General features: G+C 50.6%; 1 protein-coding gene and 1 non-coding gene across 4 annotated transcripts in view; both read right to left on the reverse strand.

The window, feature by feature from the left end:
* The window catches only part of SCTR (secretin receptor), a 73,470-nt gene that overhangs the window by 15,884 nt on the left and 36,775 nt on the right, over nucleotides 1–20,811 (reverse strand). For all 3 annotated transcript variants that reach the window (XM_047722585.1, XM_047722584.1, XM_047722586.1), the window contains 5 exons: nucleotides 19,049–19,156; nucleotides 12,428–12,531; nucleotides 5,466–5,563; nucleotides 4,397–4,529; nucleotides 2,150–2,303 (listed from right to left, as the gene is read on the reverse strand). In XM_047722585.1, the coding sequence (XP_047578541.1) occupies nucleotides 2,150–2,303; nucleotides 4,397–4,529; nucleotides 5,466–5,563; nucleotides 12,428–12,531; nucleotides 19,049–19,156 (597 nt within the window). The remainder of the gene's footprint in view (nucleotides 1–2,149; nucleotides 2,304–4,396; nucleotides 4,530–5,465; nucleotides 5,564–12,427; nucleotides 12,532–19,048; nucleotides 19,157–20,811) is intronic.
* On the reverse strand, nucleotides 5,933–6,036 carry LOC125096687 (small nucleolar RNA U13). The gene has a single exon (XR_007126344.1). It is a non-coding gene; the product is annotated as a small nucleolar RNA U13 (small nucleolar RNA).

The following is a 20,811-nucleotide window of genomic DNA, read 5'->3' on the forward strand; positions in this document are numbered from 1 at the left end:
AATAAACATTTGAGGAAGAAAGGAAGGCTCTCATGATCTCACTTAAACCCTTCCTAACAATCTGAGGGGCGCCTGGGTGGCTCAGTCAGTTAAGCATCTGCCTTTGGCTCAGGTCATGATCTCAGGGTCCTGGGATTGGCCTAGTGTGGGCTCCCTGCTCAGTGGAGAGCCTGCTTCTCCCTCTGCTCCTCACCACCAGCTTGTGCTCTCTCTTCTCTCAAATGAATAAATAAAATCTTTTTAAAATAAAGAAATATAAAATAATAAAACAAGATAAGCTCTCCTAAAAATCTGTGATGGAGATGTCACAATGCAATTTTGTCTCCCCACTAGACTATGACATCTTTGAATGATGGAACTATTTTTGTTTCTGTAATCTCTAGAAGCCCCTCCGAGCGCAAAGAAACACTTGAAGAAAGTAGAAAAATTGTGATCCTGATATTACAGATAAAGAAACTGCCTATGTTTATACGATGAGATCCTGGCAGATCTGAGAGTCAAGGTCAATGGACAGGTTCCAAAGTGGGTATTTATTGGGGAGTCAACTGCATAAAGCAAGTACCTGGTCCCCCAGTATTCTTGGAACTACTGTCCTCCGAAGAGCCCCACAGCTCCTGCTGGCCAAGGGTCATGTGCTAATTAGGCTGCCAAAGTCTATAGGAGGGCTCTGTGCGCTCTGGCAGCTCTGGCGACTTCCCTGAGGTGAGTCGATAGGGCCCTTGCACGGAAGGATTTAGACAAGGAGAACAGACAGGGCTTTCCTGGCAGGGGCACTTCTTAATTAAAGGCACTAAGAAGAAAGCAAATGAAATTAATGGCTTGTACACATATCTATCCATGTAAGCGTATGAGTCAGTCAGAAGAATGTGGCTATTTTTTTAGAACCTAGTGGGTAACTTATATATGTTTATCAAATGAACAATGGATGGATGGATGGACGGATGGACGGACAGGTACATGGATGGATAGATGGATGGATGGATGGATGGATGGATGGATGGATGGACGGACAGACGGACAGGTACATGGATGGATGGATGGATGGATGGATGGATGGATGGACGGACAGACGGACAGGTACATGGATGGATAGATGGATGGATGTATGTTTGTTAATGGCAGAATAAGAGTTAAGGGACCTTTGGAAACAGACAAGCCTTGGTTTTAATCCTAGGTCTGCTCTTGTCTATAGTGTGAACATATTACATCCCATCTTTGAGCACGTTTCTTTGAAAGGCCTCTGGAAATTGTGGTAGCAATTAAAAATGCATGTAAATGCTCTGGTCATAGTAAGTGCTCAAGAAATGGAGTTATCATCTTCATTGATCAGAAGGGACGGGGGAAGAGATGGAATGGGGCCTGCAGTTGGCTACTTTTCCCCTCCTTCCTACAAATGAACCCTGAAATTCCTTTGGGAGGCCATGTGGTTTGAGCACCTTAAGCCAATCAGTGTATTCCATTCTCTCAGGTCTCTGATTGGTTCAGGGATGTGTCTGAGACAAGCTGGTCCTATCAAGAGTGAACCTCAGAGTATCTGCTGGGAATGCTGGGACATGGCCTTTTTCTCTCATTAGAAATACCAAGGAAGCTGGTACCCCAGAAGCTGCTGGCAATTACACTGGGAACACCAGCATAACGATAGAGTTGATGTTACAGAAGGTAAAGCGGAAAGGCACAAAGAAACATTGTTGAGCTGCTGGATCCAACCTCACCTGAATTTGGCAATCCCTGGACTTTTCAAATATATGACCCAGTTGCTTTCTTTTTTGTTTAAAGCTGATCTAAGCCAGATTTTCTGACATCTACAGTCAAAAGTACCCTAATTAATAGAGAAAGGAAGCAAGAATGAAAATATGTGAATGGAATGTCTAAGGAAGATGAAACAACAAACATAGTATCAAATGGTAAGTTGGGTGGTGTCAAATGGTAAGAGACTTTGGATGGCCAAAATTGGGGCTACGTTTTAACTGTGAATTCTTACTTGATGTACAAATAAACCAAAGCCAGGGGGTCAAACAAGAAGCAACTTGCCTAAGATTCCACGAGTTAGCTAACTTAACTGAGCGTGGGGTTGCGACTAGAAACCAAGTCCTCTGGCTCAGTGCCTTTCCCCACATTCCCCAGCCATTACACCCATGGAGAAACGTACCCCATCCGAGGGCAACAAATCCCTGGAGGCACTTCCTTTCCGAGAAGAAGGAGATGACGAGGAGCGTGTGAAGGTAGAGGCCTTCTACCAGCAGCCAGGCGTAGTTGGCCATGATGCAGTACTGGAAGAAAGCCATGACCAGCTTGCAGCCCACCTGGACAGAGAGAGGCAGGTGAGCCCCAGGCTGGGCGACAGTGAGCTCCTCTCTGCCAGCCGCCCCCGCCTCCCGAATGAAGCGACAGGTAGGGGTAGGGGTCAGGTCGCAGAGCAAGTCTCTATGGGCTCCTGGCCATCCCCTGTGGCCTTCCACTCTCAGAAGCCCAGGCCCACAGAGTTCTCTGGAAAGTGGAAGCCCACATGGCAGCAGGCTCAGGCAAGAAGGCTAACGGGCCATCAGAGAAGCAGGAAGTGCATTCAAACCCTGGACTTGGCTGCCACCAGTGAAGCTGTGTCAGATAGAGCCCAGTTCCCAAGTTCCTCCTTTGCAGATGAGCAGACGGGTGGACAAAAGGAAAGGGATTTCCGAGCAAAGGATTAACAAGATCCCTTCCAAGCTATTTCCCTGGAAACAGATAAAGGGACATACCAATTATGTTAGGAGGGCAATATTGATTATAGTGAAAATGGTCCCTGATTGGTACACCGCCTCTGTTCTGGAGACTTCTGACTACCGGATGGAGATGCCAGTGCTGGCCTTGCCGGACTCAGTGACTTGTTAGAGGCATGTCTCTAGCAGGGATCACCAGAAGCTGTGCCTGGGGACTCATGGGGCATGAGGCTTCTGTGCCAGCAATCATTCCTACATGACAAGGTCCCCTTTCCTTTCTCTGAGCTGTCCCTGGGGAGAGGACAGCTTCTGGGATGGGCTGATGGCTGCTACATGGGCTGCGTGGAGGTCACATGCAGGTAACCCAGTGCTGCCCTGCTGGTGGGCTGCGGTTCCTGCTCTACAGCCACCCACAGACTCTGATTCTGGGCGGAGCCTGTGGTTGACTCAGGAGTCTGATGTTTACCGGAACCCAAGAAGGTTCCCCATGTGGGACTGCTGGACTTCTCCAGTACTGGTCAGTGAGGTGTGGGCCCTGAATTTACATCTTCTGACTCTCACTCTACTACTCTTACTTTGTCCTGCCAATCTCCCTAAGGGAGATTCAGTTTGAGTCAGAAAACACACACACACACACACACACACACACACACACCTATAAACAACACAAACAACAGATCTGTAAGGGATTACAGATGGGAGTGGTGGGAAATGACAGGCAGGTTGACCAAACCCATCTCAATCTGCCATCTTTTTCTCCCTTGTTTGCCTCTGCTATGGTGACTATGATGCCAAAAACACTCGATCCTCCAGCTTCCTTTAGAGTAAGGTGTGGTCCCATGACAAGGTTCTAGGCAATGAGATGTAGATAGGTGTCTTGGGGGCAGGTATTCTTTCCCACCCTAAAAAGGCAAAGCTACCCAAAGATAAAAACTGTTTAACCCTGACTCTCTTTCTTGACTGGAACAGGGATGTGAGGCCTGGGGCTGCAGCAGCCATATTGTAAAAAGCGGTATAAAGTATGGCATCAAGCACAGCAGAGCAGAAAGAGGGAAAAGGATTGTGTCCACCATGGCATCACGGAGCCACCGTGCCACCTCTGGATTGCCCATCTGTGGACTGCTTATGTGGGAGACAAACTCCATCTGAGCCACTGATGTATGGTTTTCTGGTATATGCAGCAAAACGGATCCTCAGCTGATACACAGAGCAAGATTGCAAAGAACTAAGAGTCATCTGAGCATTCAGAAGGAGAAAAGGGGTTAGATTAAATTAAACGATTGCTTTACTACAGACTTATGTTTGCAGACACAGACATATATGCTCCCACTTTTCTTTCTGCACCACACCCTCAACCCTCTTCAGAGCTGGCCATCTGCCCATAGCTGGGACTTGGCAGGTGGAGGGAAAAGATGGCCCTCCATATGTATTTAATTGCCAGAGTGGCTGGGAGTTGAAGGGCAGCCCCCAGGGGCTTCCCGACAAGCTGTTCTCATACATGACCCCGACTGTGCACGTGGAGACATGGGACTCTCCCTGGATGCCCTGGCCCAGCCCCAGCACTGGTCCCTGTACTCTAGGCATTTAGTGAAGCCTCGGGTGGGACTTGGAGAAAGAGCAACGGGACCACCACCCTCTCCCGAGTTGGGCTGGGGAAGGCATGCAGCCTGGCCACACTCTGGGGCACACAGGCATGTTACCCTGTGGGCATCACACTGAGCGACATCTTCCGAGGAGAAGAGCACTGCATCCTTGATGAAGTTGGACAGGGCACGCAGGATGAAGGACACAAAAAGGTGCATGTGGATGTAGTTGCGGGTGCAGTGGAGCCTCCTGGAGGGAGAGAATGCAAGGCCATGGGGCCCAGAGCCACAGGCACTTGGCCACTTCTTAGCCAGGTAACCTTGACCTCAAGCAAGCCTTTACACCTTCCTAGAACCTGAGTCTCCTCCTCTGTGGGAGGGATCAGAGGTCCATTACCCATTCCCCAGCTGCTGGTGCCAGAAGCAGGCTTTCTTACGGGGAACCTATTCCAGCTCTGGGATTGGGGTGACTCCATCCTCCCACCCTGTTGATAGACCCAACCAATCGGAGTACTCCACCCCTGGCTGCAGTGACATTCAGGTTGGGACTGTGACTCAAGCCGGGCGTATAGAAACCTCCCCACCCCTGCCCCAGGACTTTAACTGCAACTAAAGGGGAAGAGGCTCTCTTTGTCCTGGTGGCTGAGCCGGTGGAGTGTACCCCTATAGCTGCTGGTGGATGTCTCTGCCACCCCTGAGGAGAGCCTGCCTAAGGATGAGGCCAATGGAGAGTGGAGAGAGGGAGGGAGACAGACCTAGTTCTGCTGATACGTTTGAGCACCTAGATCCAGTCATTCCTAGAGACAGACACCCCTGACCTTGTCGGTTATGTGGGTCAGGATACGTTGGTTTTCTTAAACTGTTTTAAGGGGATTTCTGTTCTTGCAACCAGGAGTCTGGCTAACACACTGGTAAAATGGGGATAATGATACCTATCTTATAGCATTGTGTGAAAATGACAACTAGGACATCTGCAGTGAATTCCTCGTTATGCTCAGTAACTGTGAATGAATAAAAACACGAACAAAGTCACAGGAACATCGGTGTTTTGTCTCCAGTAAAGTCTAGATCAAGAGGTCACTAAGTGCCCCCACCACCTTCCTTCCTCTGGCCTGAGTAATTTAAAGGGACCCAAATTCTGTGCCTGGGGAAGGCTGGGGAGACAGAGCTGGCAATGTGTTCTCACCGGAAAGCACAGAGGATGCTGAGGGCGACGAGGAGCATCACCAGGGAGGAGCTGTAACCCACGGTGTACATGACCTTCAACTTCATTAGATACTGGTGCTGCGAGAGAGGGGTGTGTTAGCCCCGCCCACCCAGCGGCTGGGCTTCTTGCGCCTGCTTAGGCAGCTCTAACTTTTCAATGGACCTTTCAATGCCGCCGGCTATGCTGATCAGACTCTTTGGACCTCAATTCATAGACTAGGAACACCCTGGCTTTGGAGAAGATCTCGGGGATCGTCTGATGCCAACTCAAACTTCTACCCCGTGCATAGCGCCCCTTACCATCACCCTGAATCCAAGCCTTCGCTTGAATCCCTCCAGGGATGTAGGCTAACTGCCTTTTGAAGAAGTCATCTGGTATACAAGGGTGCAAACTATCAGATAATTTTTCTCATGTGAAGCTAAAATCTATGACTTTTTTTTTTTTCATAGCAGATGGGTAATGTGCCAAGGTCATAACAAGGTTTGAAGGTGGCACATGTCACACAGGAGCGTGAACACCCAATCATCATGCTTATGAACTACAAAAGGATCTAAAATCTATGACTTTTAAATTGGTTCTTTTTCAATACCCACTTCTGGAGCCGCTTGAAATAAATAGAATGCTTAGAGGGTTTTTTTTTTTGTTTTTTTTTTTAATAAACTTTCATTTTGGAATGGTTTCAGAGTTCTTGAAGGGTTGCAAATATCACACAGAGAGATCTGTCCTTTTTTAAAAGATATATATTTTTAAGGATTTTATTTATTTATTTGACAGAGAGAGATCACAAGTAGGCGGGGTGGGGGGAGGAGGGAAGTAGGTAGGCACCCTGCCGAGCAGAGAGCCCGATGTGGGGCTCCATCCCAGGATCCTGAGATCACGACTTGAGCCAAAGGTAGAGGCTTAACCTCTGAGCCACCCAGGCACCCCAGATCTGTCTCTTCTTAATACAGCTTTTCTGCCCACTTGTCTCTCACATATAGTCTCAGCATTACATTTTCTTTCTATGTCTTCAATCTCTTTCCACGATCCCTCACCCTCCTGCTCAATTAATATGCTCTGTTGGCAATGGCCTTCCTAAATAAGACCCCCAGAACTGAAAGCTGGAAAGCTCCAGTATATTCTCTGATCAGGAAGGAGTAGAGTGGGACCATCGCCTTCCCTCTCCTCTACACTGAATTCATATTAATGAGTCTTCACATTACTGACTCATCTTTGATTTGGAAAGAATCTCAATGGTATGGGAGAGGACCACATATAAAGAGAAATGTAAAACCTGCAATGTAAAACTGGGTGCAAAAAATAAATTGCACAACAGCCTGAAGAAGAACCAAAGAAATGAAAATTAAACTAATAATGCTATCCCATCTGTTCCCAACCAAATGAACAAATATTTAAAGGCAGTATTATTCTACGCATCTGAGTGTAGAGCGGGAGCAAACATTGTTTCAGTCTCTCCTGAAAGTAGCATGTATCAGGGGCACCTGGGTTGCTCAGTGGGTTAAGCCTCTGCCTTGGGCTTAGGTCATGATCTCAGGGTCCTGGGATCAAGTCCCGCATCGGGCTCTCTGCTCAGCAGGGAGCCTGCTTCCCCCTCTCTCTCTCTCTGCCTCTCTGTCTACTTACCATCTCTCCTTCTGTCAAACAAATAAATTTAAAAAAATCTTTAAAAATAAAAATTAGCAAGTATCAAGAATCTTTGAAATATGCATTCCTGTTGACCTCCTTTCTATCTCTGGGAATTCTAAGACGTTAGCATGCGCACACACACACACACAAAGAAATAAGCACAAAAGGAAAAGCATATTTATACATCAAGACGTTCATCACAGAACGATGTGTGATGAAAAACACTTAAATGTCCAACAATAGAACAATTAACTGAATTATTTTAAATCATTATTTTGATGTATGCCACCATTAAAATGGTGTTTACCAAGAGTTTTAACAGATGTCAGCTTGTGCTAAGAATGTAATGTTAAGCGAAAAGGCAGAATACAAATTTTCTAGATACAGTGTGATTACTGCTATCTGTTTAAAAAAAATACTAAGTGGAATTACGTGAAATTGCCTTTTTTGGTAGGTCAAATGATTGAATATCAGCTATTTTGTGTGGTTTGATCACATACACGCATAGACCACAAGATTTTAAAAAGATGTGTTAGATGTTAATAATGGTTAACTTTGGATGATAAGTCTGTGGAGAGAGTTGTTATTTTTATTTGTACTTCTTCTATACTTTTCATTTCTTTCCAGTGGATAAGTACTATTTTATAACCAGAAGAAAAAGGTAATTAATTAAAAAAGGGGGGGGTACAAGAATAGTATTGGGGGAACCTTGCTGACAGCTGTTCCTATGAGAATGACTTGAGGTTCAAATGGCCCAAGCTCCATGGTATTAAGAAGTTTACTGCAGGGAAAGAATGCAGGCTTCAGAGCCGAGAGACAGGGTTTCCAAACCCAGGACTGTTACTCACCAGCTGTGTGACCTTGGGCAAATTACTTAACTTCTCTGAGCCTCAGATTCCTCATCTGCAAAATGGGGGTAATATCTACCTTGCAGGCTTGTTGGAAGAACGAATAAAGTATGAGGTAGAGTATCTAGACGATGGCCGGCACTTACAAGACACTCAGAAGATGTTGATTTTTTCCCATCTCCATCCCCCAGCCCATCCCCCACCCTTCAACATGAGTCACGGATCCAAGATCGCCGTAAGAAGTATGAATTATAAAGGAGCAGCTTAAAAAAAAAAATTAGACCTATTCTCAGTTATGATAATGGAGTGCTGGAGGACAGCAGGCAACATGGGAACGTTTGGAGTGTTTCGTCCAGTTCTGCGTGTGCTATTTTAAGAGGCACAGGAATAAACTGGAACATTTCTGGAGGAGGGAAGAGTGCATGAAAAACTGGGTACATTACACCCCGAGGAAATAAACGAACAAACTTAGGCAAGAAAAGTATTAGAACAATTGACAGGTAGAGGCCTAAGACCCACTGTATGGGCTCCAAGGGGAGGGAGCTACCAAAAAGAAGTCTGACTCAGAGTGACCAAAGATTTTCTGAGAGCAAGAGGCAACCTTTGATGGGATGGCTGCCATGTGACACTGAGCTTCCCCACTGGTATGATGGCGATCCCAGAAGCCAGGATCCACCTCTCAGGAATGAAGAAGAGAGTCAAAAGGACAGTAGGTTGCCCTAGATTCATGGTGGCTTGACTTTGGGACATGAAAGGGCAGTCAAATGTTGAGAAATAAGAGGTTCCATGATGCGTCAGCTTATAATCTTGCACTAGCAGGAAGAGCCCCAGCCCCGAGGGTACGAGCCTCACTCCTAGGACCCCCTGGATTTGCCACTCTCAGTTCAGAAGCAGATTTGGGCCAGTCTGTGACAGCACGAGGAGGCACGGGGTGACAGTATGGGGTGTTCTGGCTGAATGCTCCACTTGTCCTGTGGCTGGGTTGACTGCCTGCCAGGGAACCCTCAGGACACCAGCCAGCTGCACTTGTCCCTGCATTATATGTGTAAGTTCTGATCCAGAAGGAGCCCTGGTCCCAGGAGGCCTGATGTGCCCTTAGTGCACCTGCCCTCCACATCTGCAACAGGGACTCGCCCTAGGAGGGCTTGGGGCCAGGAGCCTCACTGCTGTCTGTCCTGGATCACATTGCCCATCTCTCTGCTGTCTTTCCTGACCGGGCCACCTTCCCTCTACATCCTCTAGATCAGGGCTCAGCAGACATTTTTTGTAAAGGGACAAATAATATGCGTCTTAGACTTTGGGTGCCGTTTGGGCTTTTGCAAATATTCAGCTCCGCTCTTGTAGTGTAAATGGCCATAGCCATGTCTCAATAAAATTTTATTTACAAAAGCAGGTGGTGGGCTGGATTTGGCTCAAGGGCCACAGGATGCCAACCTTCACTCTAGGTAAGCAAGCCCCATTTTATTTACCCAAGCAGCAGCCTGGTCCTTTCTGCCAATCTGTGTGCACTGTTGTGGGCTTTTGTTGGTGAATAGAGCGGCGCGTGCCAATAAGGAAATTGAAGAAAAGACAGCCAACAAGTGCTCATTTCCATCATCGTTTGATCAGAAGAGAAAAGACATTTCAACAGTAAGAGACAGGATGACTCAGATCTCTGAGTGAAGGACAAAGCTTGTGAACCAGCATCTAGGCACCAGTAAATTACATGGCTTGAAAACCTTTCTGATCTTAGGGAATTTTTTTTTTTTTTTACATTTTAAAAATTTTTTATGTGAGCTGAAGCCAAGGTAGTTCTCCTTTCCACTATTTTTGGCCAATAACTATTCTGAATTAAGTCCAAACTTTGCATTTACATTTGTTAAATTTCAGGTCCTTGTTTTGGGATTTTACAGTTTCTGCCCTGGATGAATATCATGGTTAAGGCCTTGGGTTTTGTTCCCCAGCTGATGAGTCTAAAGCTGACAGTGTCTCCGATGTGGTTTCAGTAAACATTGCTCACAAAAACAAAGGCTCCCTGGGGTCCTCAATAATTCTTAAGAATGCAAAAGGCTCCAATGGCCAAAAGGTTTGAGAACCACTGGCCGAGGCCAATCCTGTGTCCCATCCCTCTGCCAGGGATGGTCCAGGGGTGGGCAGGCTCAAGTCACTTTGGGCCAGTGAGATGGGAGGACAAGCTTGCTGGGGTTTGGGTAAAGAAGCTTTCTTGCTCTTGGGAAGGAGCCATAGGAAGTCAGCCTTTCCCTCCACCTGGACAAGCAGGCATGGGGGAATATGTGGCTGTCATTGCCAATGGCAGTCATCCCACATCGAGAGGTGGCAGCCTTGAGAGGAAGCCACCAGGATAGCAGGAGGAGAAGTGGCAAGAACCCGGTCCTTTGGCAGCTTCTGAGTGCTGCCTTATGAAAGAGTTCTGAAGCCTGTTCTCTGCACCCCCAGTTACATAAGCCACATCTGTTTATTACCCAAGTTGCAAATTTCTGTTTCTCGCAGGCCAGAGCATCCTTTTGAACCTCTGTGCTGCCATCCATCATTAGAACATTCTCTCTATGGATTTTGCCAATGTGATCACATAAACTTCCTGTCCTTGTGTAAGTCAGTGATGGAAATGGTCATCTGCAGGGGTCAGGGCCCATCCACTCCTCTGAAACCTTCTGTCCCCACTGAGCAATCCTTGCTGGGTCTCGTTATGAAAGTACCCTGCTCTGACCAGACCTGATGACCTCACATGTGTCCCCCATTTGGATGACAAACCCCAGAAGGGAAGAAACCCAAGTCTCCACCTTGGTCCCCCCACCCAGTCTTCCTTGTACAGAGCAGGACTGACTGGCTGGAGAAAGTCCTAGAAAAGAATTCAGAAGTGAGTATGGTGTGGGCGCCTGGGTGGCTCAGTGGGTTAAAGCCTCTGCCTTCAGCTCAGGTCATGATCTCAGGGTCCTGGGATCGAGGCCCGCATCGGGCTCTCTGCTCCGAGGGGAGCCTGCTTCCCCCTCTCTCTCTGCCTGCCTCTCTGCCTACTTGTGATCTCTCTCTCTCTCTGTCAAATAAATAAATAAAATCTTTAAAAAAAAAAAAAAAAAGAAGAAGTGGGTATGGTGTGTCTCCCAACCTCATCCTTCCTCCCTCCCTTCCCTCTGCTGCTCCGCCTCGTGCTTCTCTCACATGCCCTCACCCCATCCTCCAAGGGACCAGCAAGGCTGTCAGGATTCCCACTGGGGAGTTTAGCCCATGGGGCTGCAAAAGCCCATCTCCCAGGGGACACGCACCATACCAGGGCGGGCAGCAAGAGCTAGAGGAAGGACTCAGGTTCTTTTGGGTACTAACTAGGTTTGACTCCTGCCTCTGCTAGTCTCTGAGCGTGTTCCTTTATGGCTCTGAGCCTCAGTCTCCTCATCTGCAAAATGGAGAAAACAATGATCTTACGATGAATCCTTCTGAGGATTTAGTGTCATCATGTATCCAGGAACCGGCACATGGCAGGTGTTCAGACAACAACAGACATCCATCGGGCACCTGGTTAAGTGCCAGGCATTGTGCTGGGGCCTGGGGACCTGGAAATGAGGAAGATTCTGATCTGTTCCTGCGATATCTCTAAATCTAGACCCACGCCTGGCCCACAGTCGGCGCTTAATGCATGTTTGTTAAGTGAGTTCATGGCTTTGAAGAGCTCACATTTTAGTGAGCGAGATGGATGCCCATGGCACATGACGACGATTTCGTTCAACGTAGCAGGTAACATTTTGGAAACGAACACAGCATATCGAGAGAGCCCTTCTTGGGGGTGGGGAGGTGGGAAGAAAGGGCTTTCTGGAGTCAGAGGGCTAGAGCGGAGTCTCGAAGGACACTTACGAATCAGGCAGGGAAAGTCAGGATGCAAGGCTCTGATACTAATGGAGGCACCTGGAGAAGCTCAGCGCACTGCTCAGTGTCCTCTCTCTAACCAGGCCTGCCCAGCAGCATGCAGCTGGATCCTTCCCCTCAGAGCCTGAGAAGCCCCGAGAGCCAACATTTATTGAGCACTTCTTCTGGCCGGGTACCCTTCTCAGCACTTTCCTGGATTACCTTGTTTGGTTCCCTTGGCAAGTCTGTGAGGTCAGAGCCACAATCAGCCCATTTCACTGATGGAAAAACTGAGGCACAGAGAAGTTAAGTCCTCCCAACCCCCGCCAAGGTCACAGTCAGGGTACAGACTCAGCAGCCTGACTCCAGGCGTTTAATCAGCGGGTTGCTTTTCTTTCAGTTTCATGACTAAATCACCCCCAGTCTCGTGGTGGCACAGGGCAGTTCTTACTGTGCCTGTGCCCAGGTCTTCATTAACCATCTCTGGGCTGTCTCACCAGGGCACTGAGGTAGGCCCAGGGAGCCCCGAATGATGAGCAGGGTGGGGTGGGTAACAAGAGCAGCTCCCGGTCCCCTGATCTTGACCCAGGGCTGGCTCCATTCTATTTTCTTAGTTGCAGACAGGCTTACCCGTTTCTCGTTGGATGAGTCGTTCACATTAACCCCACAGGCCAGGTCAGGCCTGGGGAAGATTTCCGACCAGCCGTCCTGTGTGCAATTTCGAAACATGGAACCTGTGGGAGCCAAGCATCCTGCAGGTGAGCACTGGGGACACGGGACAGATGGCCTGGGGTCCCAGGTACCCTCAGCCACGCCTTAGGGGCGGCCTGGCATTTCCCCATAGCTCAGTCCTGGCTGCTTTTCTCTGAACCACACAGTCCACTCCCAATCAGCTCAGCTGATCCTTGAAGACTATGTAAGGGTCAGTAAGAAGAGGCAGGAAAGGGATGCCTGGGTGGCTTGGTCGGTTAAGCCTCTGCCTTCAGCTTAGGTCATGATCTCAGGATCCTGGGATCAAGCTCTGCATCAGGCTCCCCATCCAGCAGAGAGTCTGTTTCTCCCTTTCCTTTTGTGATCTCTCTTTTGCTTTCTCTCAAATAAATAAATAAAAATCTTAAAAAAAAAATAAGAGTGGTGGAAGAGGAAAGTAGGGAGATAGCCCTAGAAAGTGCAAAGGTTCGGATGTGTGTGCACAGGTGAGAGAGAGACAGACCTGCGGACCACCGAGGCCTTGATTTACAAACCAGCCCAGCTCTGAACAAATACCCTGTTAGCCTCCAAGCACTACTTGGCCTCCCCCTGGGGTCCCATAGCCTCGCCCACCCCCATGTCCCTCCGTGCCAGACACAGGGCTCCGCATACAGGGGGGAGGGCAGGACATATGTCACAGTACCCTCCCGTCCCAACAGCTCTCCTCCATTGGACTCTGTGTCCCCGACCCTGCAGAGCTTCCCCTTCCTTACCTTTCCCCAGCACAGCTGGCTGCCCCCAGGCCCAGCCCCCGTCCAGGGGTCTCTCAGGCCCTGGAGCACTACAGCTTTACCCTGGGCCTGTCCACTCCTCCCCTCTCCCCTCACCCACCCTTCCCGGGCTCCGATCTCAGATCAAGTTCCCTCAGTGCTCCAAGGGGGACTTCCCCTGCCCATCCTCCAACCCTACAGGCCGAGGGGCCACTTCTGGCTTTTTCTGGGTTTTCCCAAAACAGGGGCTGCTCCCTGATCTCTTGGGTGTTCACAGGAGATAAATATAAACCTTCCCGAGGGTAGGACACCAGTACTCTCAAAAGGGATTACAGTGTCCCATAAAACGCAAGGGGCCAAGCGTTGTGCTCAAGGACAGCAGTCCCAAGCGACTTTGGTTATACATCCCCAACCAAAAAAAAAAAAAAAACCCACCAATCTCATTCTCTAAGGATTATGTACTTGTTCAATTATAAAATCTTGTGCTCTATTGTAATGATACGTGGTGATTATACTATGCGCCAGACACCGTTCTAAGCCTGTGGCAGGCAGGAACTCCTTTAACCCTAACAAGACTATGAACCAGGCAGTTACTTTTATAGTAAAACATAGTATGACATGTAAATAGTGCAGCCATCTTACTGTTGGGGAAACTGAGGCATGCCATGGTTAAATAATCTGCCTAAAACCACAGCACAGGAAATGGAGGAAGTGGGATTTGAACCTGGGGTCTCGGACCCCACTCTCAGCTGCATACTGTGTACTGATCCCCTTTCTTCCCCCTGCTTATCCCCATCCCAGGTCGCGCCACCCTTCACTGGGCGGGTTCTCCCGAGAAACTGACATGGTTGGCAAGGACCTGGTCATGCCCATCGGGAAATGTCCTCAGGCTCTGGGTGCTGCTCTCACACCAAGGAAGTTTGATTTCAAATCTCACTTCACACCCTGCTCTCCAGCACCTGAAAACCACCCACGGAGCTGACTACCAGCACTGAGGTAGACCTTCCAGGGGCTGGAAAGGAAGGAAGGCATTCTCAGTCCTCCAGCCACATCTCCGAGCTTCTCTGCCTTGTAAATCACAGGGTCACTTTGGTCCTCCCACAGAGCTTGCTGCCCTTCTCCTCCCCCACGCCGCCAAGGCCAAGTCCCTCACACAGTGGTGGCTGGCTTCCCGGCCTCGCCTAGTCCCTGATGAGCTCCTGAGGGCTCCGGGTGCCCACCCAAAGCCCTTGCTCATCTGTCCGCTAGCTGGAGGGCTGGAATTGCAACACAGTGGAGATGAGGAGCCCGTGCTAAATTCTTCTCTAAGGGAATAGGTAAGTTCTCCAGGGAGTAGCTTTTAGAGTAGGAGCCCGAAGACTGGGGAAGAGAAGCTGCCAGCCAAGAAGTCTTAGGAAGCCACCAGGAGGAGGCGCCCTCCATGGACTGATGGGTCCAGCTGCATCCTCTGCTCTGGGACCACCCCCCCACCCCCGCATCTGGCTGCTGCGGGTGTGGCAGGCACATAGGGGGCTGGTCACACCCCTGGAGATAGGAATTCTGACACTCCCTCTGCTCGAATTCATACCCTTTCTAGGGGTCTCAGCCACCCCGCTTTGGCCTTGCATGCTCCTTTCTGACAGGCTTTGGGTCTGGACCACTTGTTCACAGGGTTCAGGGTCACACGGGTTCCACTGAACTCAAGAATGATGGCTGGCATTTCTAGAACCAGCCACTATGCTCATTTCCAGATTTTGATCTAATCCTCCCAGCACTCAGGGAGGGAGGCACGGCTGGTTTATTTACCAGACAAGAAAACCAAGGCCCAGAATTGGGCACCAGAGTCCAGCCAGGATGTGACTCTTCCCTGTGCCTCCCTCCCACCTGGCCCTGGCCCCTGGGGGCAGCTTCTAGCACTAGGAGACCTTGGCTTTCTGACCTTCTGGATTCAGGTCCGCCTGGTCCCCAAAGGCCCCTGAGACCTGGAGTACAGGTTTCCAAGTAGCCAGATCTGAGTGGGAAACTCAGCACCCCCACCCTTGGTCACCTGGGTGTGAGCTTCGATGCCTCACTTCTCTGTGCCCAGTGACAATAGTCACCCACACTGCAGGACTGAGCAGGGAACCCGATAGCATCAGTAAGTGCCCAGCCTGGTGCCTGGCCCAGCGAGCCCCACAGTGTGACTCCCTCCTCCTTTCAGCCTTTCCAAAATAGACCTCGGTGGTGGGGCTTGGAGACATGGAATTTAGGGGGCGGGGTGCAAGACTTCTACAGTTCAGTCAAGGGAGCTAGCATGTCAGACGGGAAAGCAGGGGCGTCCAATTTCAGCTTGGTTGGATGGAAAATTGAATTAAGAGAATGCAAACTCCCCAGAGCCCAGAACCAGTTATTCGTGTGTCCCTAGAGGCTGGCCTGGGCTGGGCTGCCCATTTTGGGGCCTTCTCCTCACTGACCCAGTGGGATTCTCCAGACAGATGCTGCATGTGACCCAGGCCGGGCGCCCGGTGTGGCTAACGAAGCAGTGCCCTTTGCTGACCAGGCTCTTGGCAGAACTGCAGAGGAGACGAGGGTTGGGCTCTATCTGGAGTCCCTTCAACCCCACCCACTTGCCCTGGGCTTCACTCCTAATAGGACAGGGGCCCTTCCTTACCCAGGTTCAGGGCAGTGTACACCTCAAGGGCCCCTGAAGGTACAATCAATATTTTGTGCATATACATCTGTACATCGGAAGATTTTACACAATTCTCAAAAGGCCCCAGGACCCTAATCAGGTTAGGGACCTCCACTGTGTTAAGGCTCCAATCCCAAGATAGAAGAAGGCCTGACCCTGCCTGGGAAGCGTGTTTTCTAACAAGGGACTCTGGAAGACCAGTGCCCTGTAAAGAATCAAAGGAATGCATCCTGGAAGGAACATTCTAGACCTTGGCACACACAGAAAAATATCTGGGGGCAGATTCCAGCCTGCAGTTTTGGGAGTCACTTAGACAGCCATTCTGTCTGGGCCCCGTAGTGGGCTCCCTGGGAAATCATTAATTTATTATTATTATTATTTTCTTCTCTCAAAAGGAAGGGTCGGTCCAAAACACCAGACTGTCCTCACAGGGCGCTCCTCCCTGGGTTGGGTTGGGGAGCCCTGGGGTCCTGTGGGACACCACTGAGGAGAGCCCTCCTTCCGGAGAGGAGACCAGGGATCTGGGATCTATGGGGAAGGAAGGTGGTGGTAGGAAGATGATTCTTGGTGACTAACTGAGGCTGGACTGGTCCTGACCCGTGCTGCTGGGCTGGCTGGTGCCCTGGGCCGGGGGCTGGGTATGAATAGAGTGGCCCGGGAGGGGTCGGGGGGCGGGGACACTGCCCCTCAGTAAGTTCAGAACCCTCAGCAGGCCGGGTCTCCCTGTGGACTGGTAGACAGGAGGCTCCTGAAGCTCCACAGCGACACCGTGTGGCAAGGAGAAGAAACTGCAGCAGTGGCAGGCGGACCACCCCAACTTCCTTCCCTACAGCAGGAAAAAGTGGGACTGCACCCCTGGGTGAACACCGTGGGTCTGGAGCAGTTAAAAGGTTGGGGGTCCTTAAAAGGGAGTCAGTGGGCTACTAGTTAATGAGGCAGATACGCGTTCTAGCAGTTGATTGGGGAGGATTTGGCTAGGAGCGAGGCTCTGGCTGGCTCTTCTGAAGAAAGGTAGAAGGGACGTTGATGGGGGATGCAGAGGTACTTCGGCTTTGGGATGGCTGTGAAGGGAAGACTGGGAAAGGAGGAGAGCTTCAAGTCCCTCCAACTGGAGAACTCAGTCAGCAAGGGAGGAGCACTGGACAGGGAGTCCAGGATCTGGTCCTGTCCTCGAACCTGACCAACATGTTGCCTTGGGTCAGTCATGTGTGGATTAATCTCATGTGTTGGGAGCTCCATGGACCGCAGACATAGACATGGAAGGGTCACGGTGGGAGAAAAAGACTGTTGGTCAGTTTGCTGGCACCTGTGTGCAGGTGGGGAGGGGGAAGGCAAGAAGGGAGAAGAAAGGAAGAGAAAGGATGAAGGAAGATATTTAAAATTCATTTCCAGGGGCACCTGGGTGGCTCAGTGGGTTATAGCCTCTGCCTTCAGCTCAGGTCATGATCTCAGGGTCCTGGGATTGAGCCCCACATTGGGCTCTCTGCTCAGCAGGGAGCCTGCTTCCTCCTCTCTCTCTCTGCCTGCCTCTCTGCCTACTTGTGATCACTGTGTGTCAAATAAATAAATAAAATATTTTTAAAAAATAAAATAAAATTCATTTCCAAGCACAGCCCTATAGACGGTCCTGTTTATGCTCCCCGTTTTACAGATGAGAAAATCAAGGCTGAGAATGGGGAACTTGGGCTCTCAGGCCTTGGAAACTGACACCTGGCTGGACCACACTTTCCCTCGTCTCTTGCAGGTTGGTGTCACCAGGACTGAGTTCTGGCAGAGGCCATGTGGGCAGAAGCACAGGCCTTCACAGGCCTCGTTCAGGCCTGGGGCTAATCAAGAGCAGCTGGTTTGCATGTTAGGTGGGCAGATATTGTACGTATGTATGAAGGCTTTGAGATTTGGGACCTTTGTCTGTTTCAGCAAGCGGGCATTATCCAAGCAGTAAGTGGAGAATGGGGACTCAGACCTGTCTCCCTGGTGCATCTATGAGACTGAGTGGGACAGGGAGCTACCTCAGTGTGCTCCCCAGATTGAGTGTGTTTGTGCACATGCGTGTGCACATGAGTACTAGAGAATTATGGCGCGAGCAATTTACACTCCTCTCCCACATTGCATGGTCTTGATTTCCTCGCTGGTCACCCATCCTTTCCTTACCTGGCTTTGAGATGCTCGTGGGTTTTAGTGTGAAGACCTCTTTTCTGGTTTCATTAGCCAGCATTTCCTGCCCCACATAGATGGGGGGAGGGAGTGGCAGACTTTAGACTTTAAATGACCTCATGGAGGACGGGGGCCAAAGGCCGTGAAATTACCTTGCCTCCACCCAGCATCACCCCCCACCACAAGGCTGTAGTCCCACCTTGACCATGGTATCGAGGACAGGGTACTGGTTTTGAAGTTGGACAAATCTGGGTTTGAATCTTAGTTTCTCCATCTTCTAGCTGTGAAGCTTAGGCAATGTGTTAAGGTTAACTCCTTTTAACTCCCTGTTACTGTCGCTCCCTCCTGGGTCAAGAGGAGGAGACAAGGTCTGTCATTGGCAGGGAACTTGTGATGGTTCAGTGAGCCCATGTATATAAAAATAACTGGCACGTGGTGGGGTGTGAGCCCAAGTTAGTCTCCGAACATCCCCTGTCTGAGACAGTCTCCCTCTCTCCCTGCCTCAAATTAAGAAAATCCTTGTAAACTACAGTTTTCCTCAGGCAAGAGATCACCCGGGAGGCGAGGGGCTTTCAGAGAGGGCACAGTCTATCAGCTGGGCCTGGCAGAATGGGCACATAGAAAGGAAGTGTTCTGGAAAGCTAGGCTGTGCCACAGTGGCACCCAGACGTGGGGGCTGGAGCTGGTTGCTAAGGGGGCAGAAACATAGAAGGAAGTAGGGGAGCCCAAATGGGGATGTGGATTGAGAGAAGCAAGCCCAGTCTCCTCTATCACTTCCTAGCACATTGCCTCCTGGCCCCCTTCCTTGGGACCCTTTGAATCAAGCCCACCCCACACCTCCAAGCCAGGCCTTCAGTCCTCAGGAAGGACCACCTCTCACCATTCCATTCGCCGCTTGTCCCCAGAGATTCTTGGCCTCCAGGCCAAGGCCCCAGCCAGAGGTTCACCCACTGCCTTGTAGCCAAGACCCCCGGGCTGAGCGGTTACCATTTCTGCCGGTGAACATCCGGAGGAACTGGGGGCATCCCACTTCCACGATCTGTCCCAGTGCAGAGGACGGCCAGCAGCTCATGTTGTCCCACAGCCCCTTACAACCTGCCAAGAGGAGCAGCAGTGTTAGACAGGGAGCCAGCATGGGCAAAGGGCCTCCCCCTCCGCCTGTCACCATCCCCAGCACTCTAGCTTGCTAGCCTTTCCCATTAGGGACTGACTCTTTGAGATCAGGAACCAGTGGGGTCCAATGTGCCCTTTTATCTTTGGCATCTACACAGTAATCGCCCATGTTGAAGGCATGAAGGAAGGAGAGAACACACGTTATCTCGTATAAGCCTCACCACTCACCAGGGCAGCTCTGGATTTCTCTAGAACAGAAGACAGAACACCTCTTGCCCTCAGGTTGCATTAGACTCGACAGCAGGGCTCTGGCCTGGCCTCACAGGGTAACCATCTAGGGAGCTTTATTTTATTTTATTTTTTAAGATTTATTTATTTGACACACACACGCACACGCGCAGAGAATACAAGCAGGGGGCCCCAGAAGGGAGAGGGAGAAGCAGGCTCCCCCGCTGAGCAGATAGCCCTACCTGAAGCTCCATCCCAGACCCTGGGATCATGACCCAAGCTGAAGGCATTTGCTTAACCGACTGAGCTGCCACCCAGGCATCAGAACACATAGAACTGGGCCCTGCATCCAGGGATCCAGATTTAACTGATGTTGGGAGGGGGCTGGGCCGTTCCCCATACGCATTCCTTGGAAACAGGCTTTGGTCAGATCACTGACTTCTGGATTCCTTCTTGAGGTCCTGGCTTTCCAGTCCTCTGCCTGCCACCTGGGGTTTGGTGCTAGTGGGAGTCCGTCACCCTGTGCTCTCGCACATGTAAGCTCATCTAACCCACCGCAATGCTCCATGGCACCTGGCCCTGTCCTTGTTTTATGAATGAAGCGGTAACACAGAGAAGAGAAGCGTTTCCTGGAGTCACACAGCGGGGAAATGCAGGGGCTGGAAAGTGGCTGTCCAGCTACCCTGCTCTGTGCCACCTCCCAGGCTTCAGCCACCTACCCCGTCTCTTAGGGGCACCAACCCCAGCTTCCAAGAGCCTTCCTCATGGAGCCAGGCTAGGGGAACTGGAGAGGAGCCAGGAGCTGGCGGGGGTCCAGCGGGTGGGGTTGGCCCAGGAGGGCAACAGGGAGGATGCAGAGAGAGGGGCTGAAGGCAGGCTGGGGCTCTCCTCTTGCAGGGAGCCTGCCCCCAGAGGGATGGGGGGAGAGAGAGAGGAAGTGTGAGGTCAGGATGCGGGGCTCTGGAGGCAGCGCAGCCCCTGAGTGACAGACAGACTGTGGCCCCGGGCTAGGTTGCTGGTATGGAATGGGAGAGAGCTTGCACACAGAGGCAGGGCTTGGACGGGGCTCCCCCAGGACAGTGGAAGCATCTTGGGACTGAGGACCAGGGTCTGTGTCCCTTGAGGAACATGGGAGATGAGCAGCCCCTAGGATGTCGCTGTACCTTCACCCCAACTCTCACAGTGAGCCCTGAAAGAGGAGGAGCTGGACCTCTCTGTCTGAGCGTGCCCCAGAGCACCCAGGCAGGGTTCTGCCACCATCCAGGCAACTGGTTGTCCACATTCCAGCCGTGGACGCTGCTCCCAGACCTGAGCAGGGACTGCCCGAGCTTGCAGGGTCTCCACGACTCTGGCCTCTCCAGATGCTCCTGGGATGGCAACACCAGCCTACTGTGACCCACTGTGTCTGT

This window comes from Lutra lutra, chromosome 3 (genome assembly GCF_902655055.1).
Source record: "Lutra lutra chromosome 3, mLutLut1.2, whole genome shotgun sequence".
Classification (NCBI taxonomy): Eukaryota; Metazoa; Chordata; class Mammalia; order Carnivora; family Mustelidae; genus Lutra; species Lutra lutra.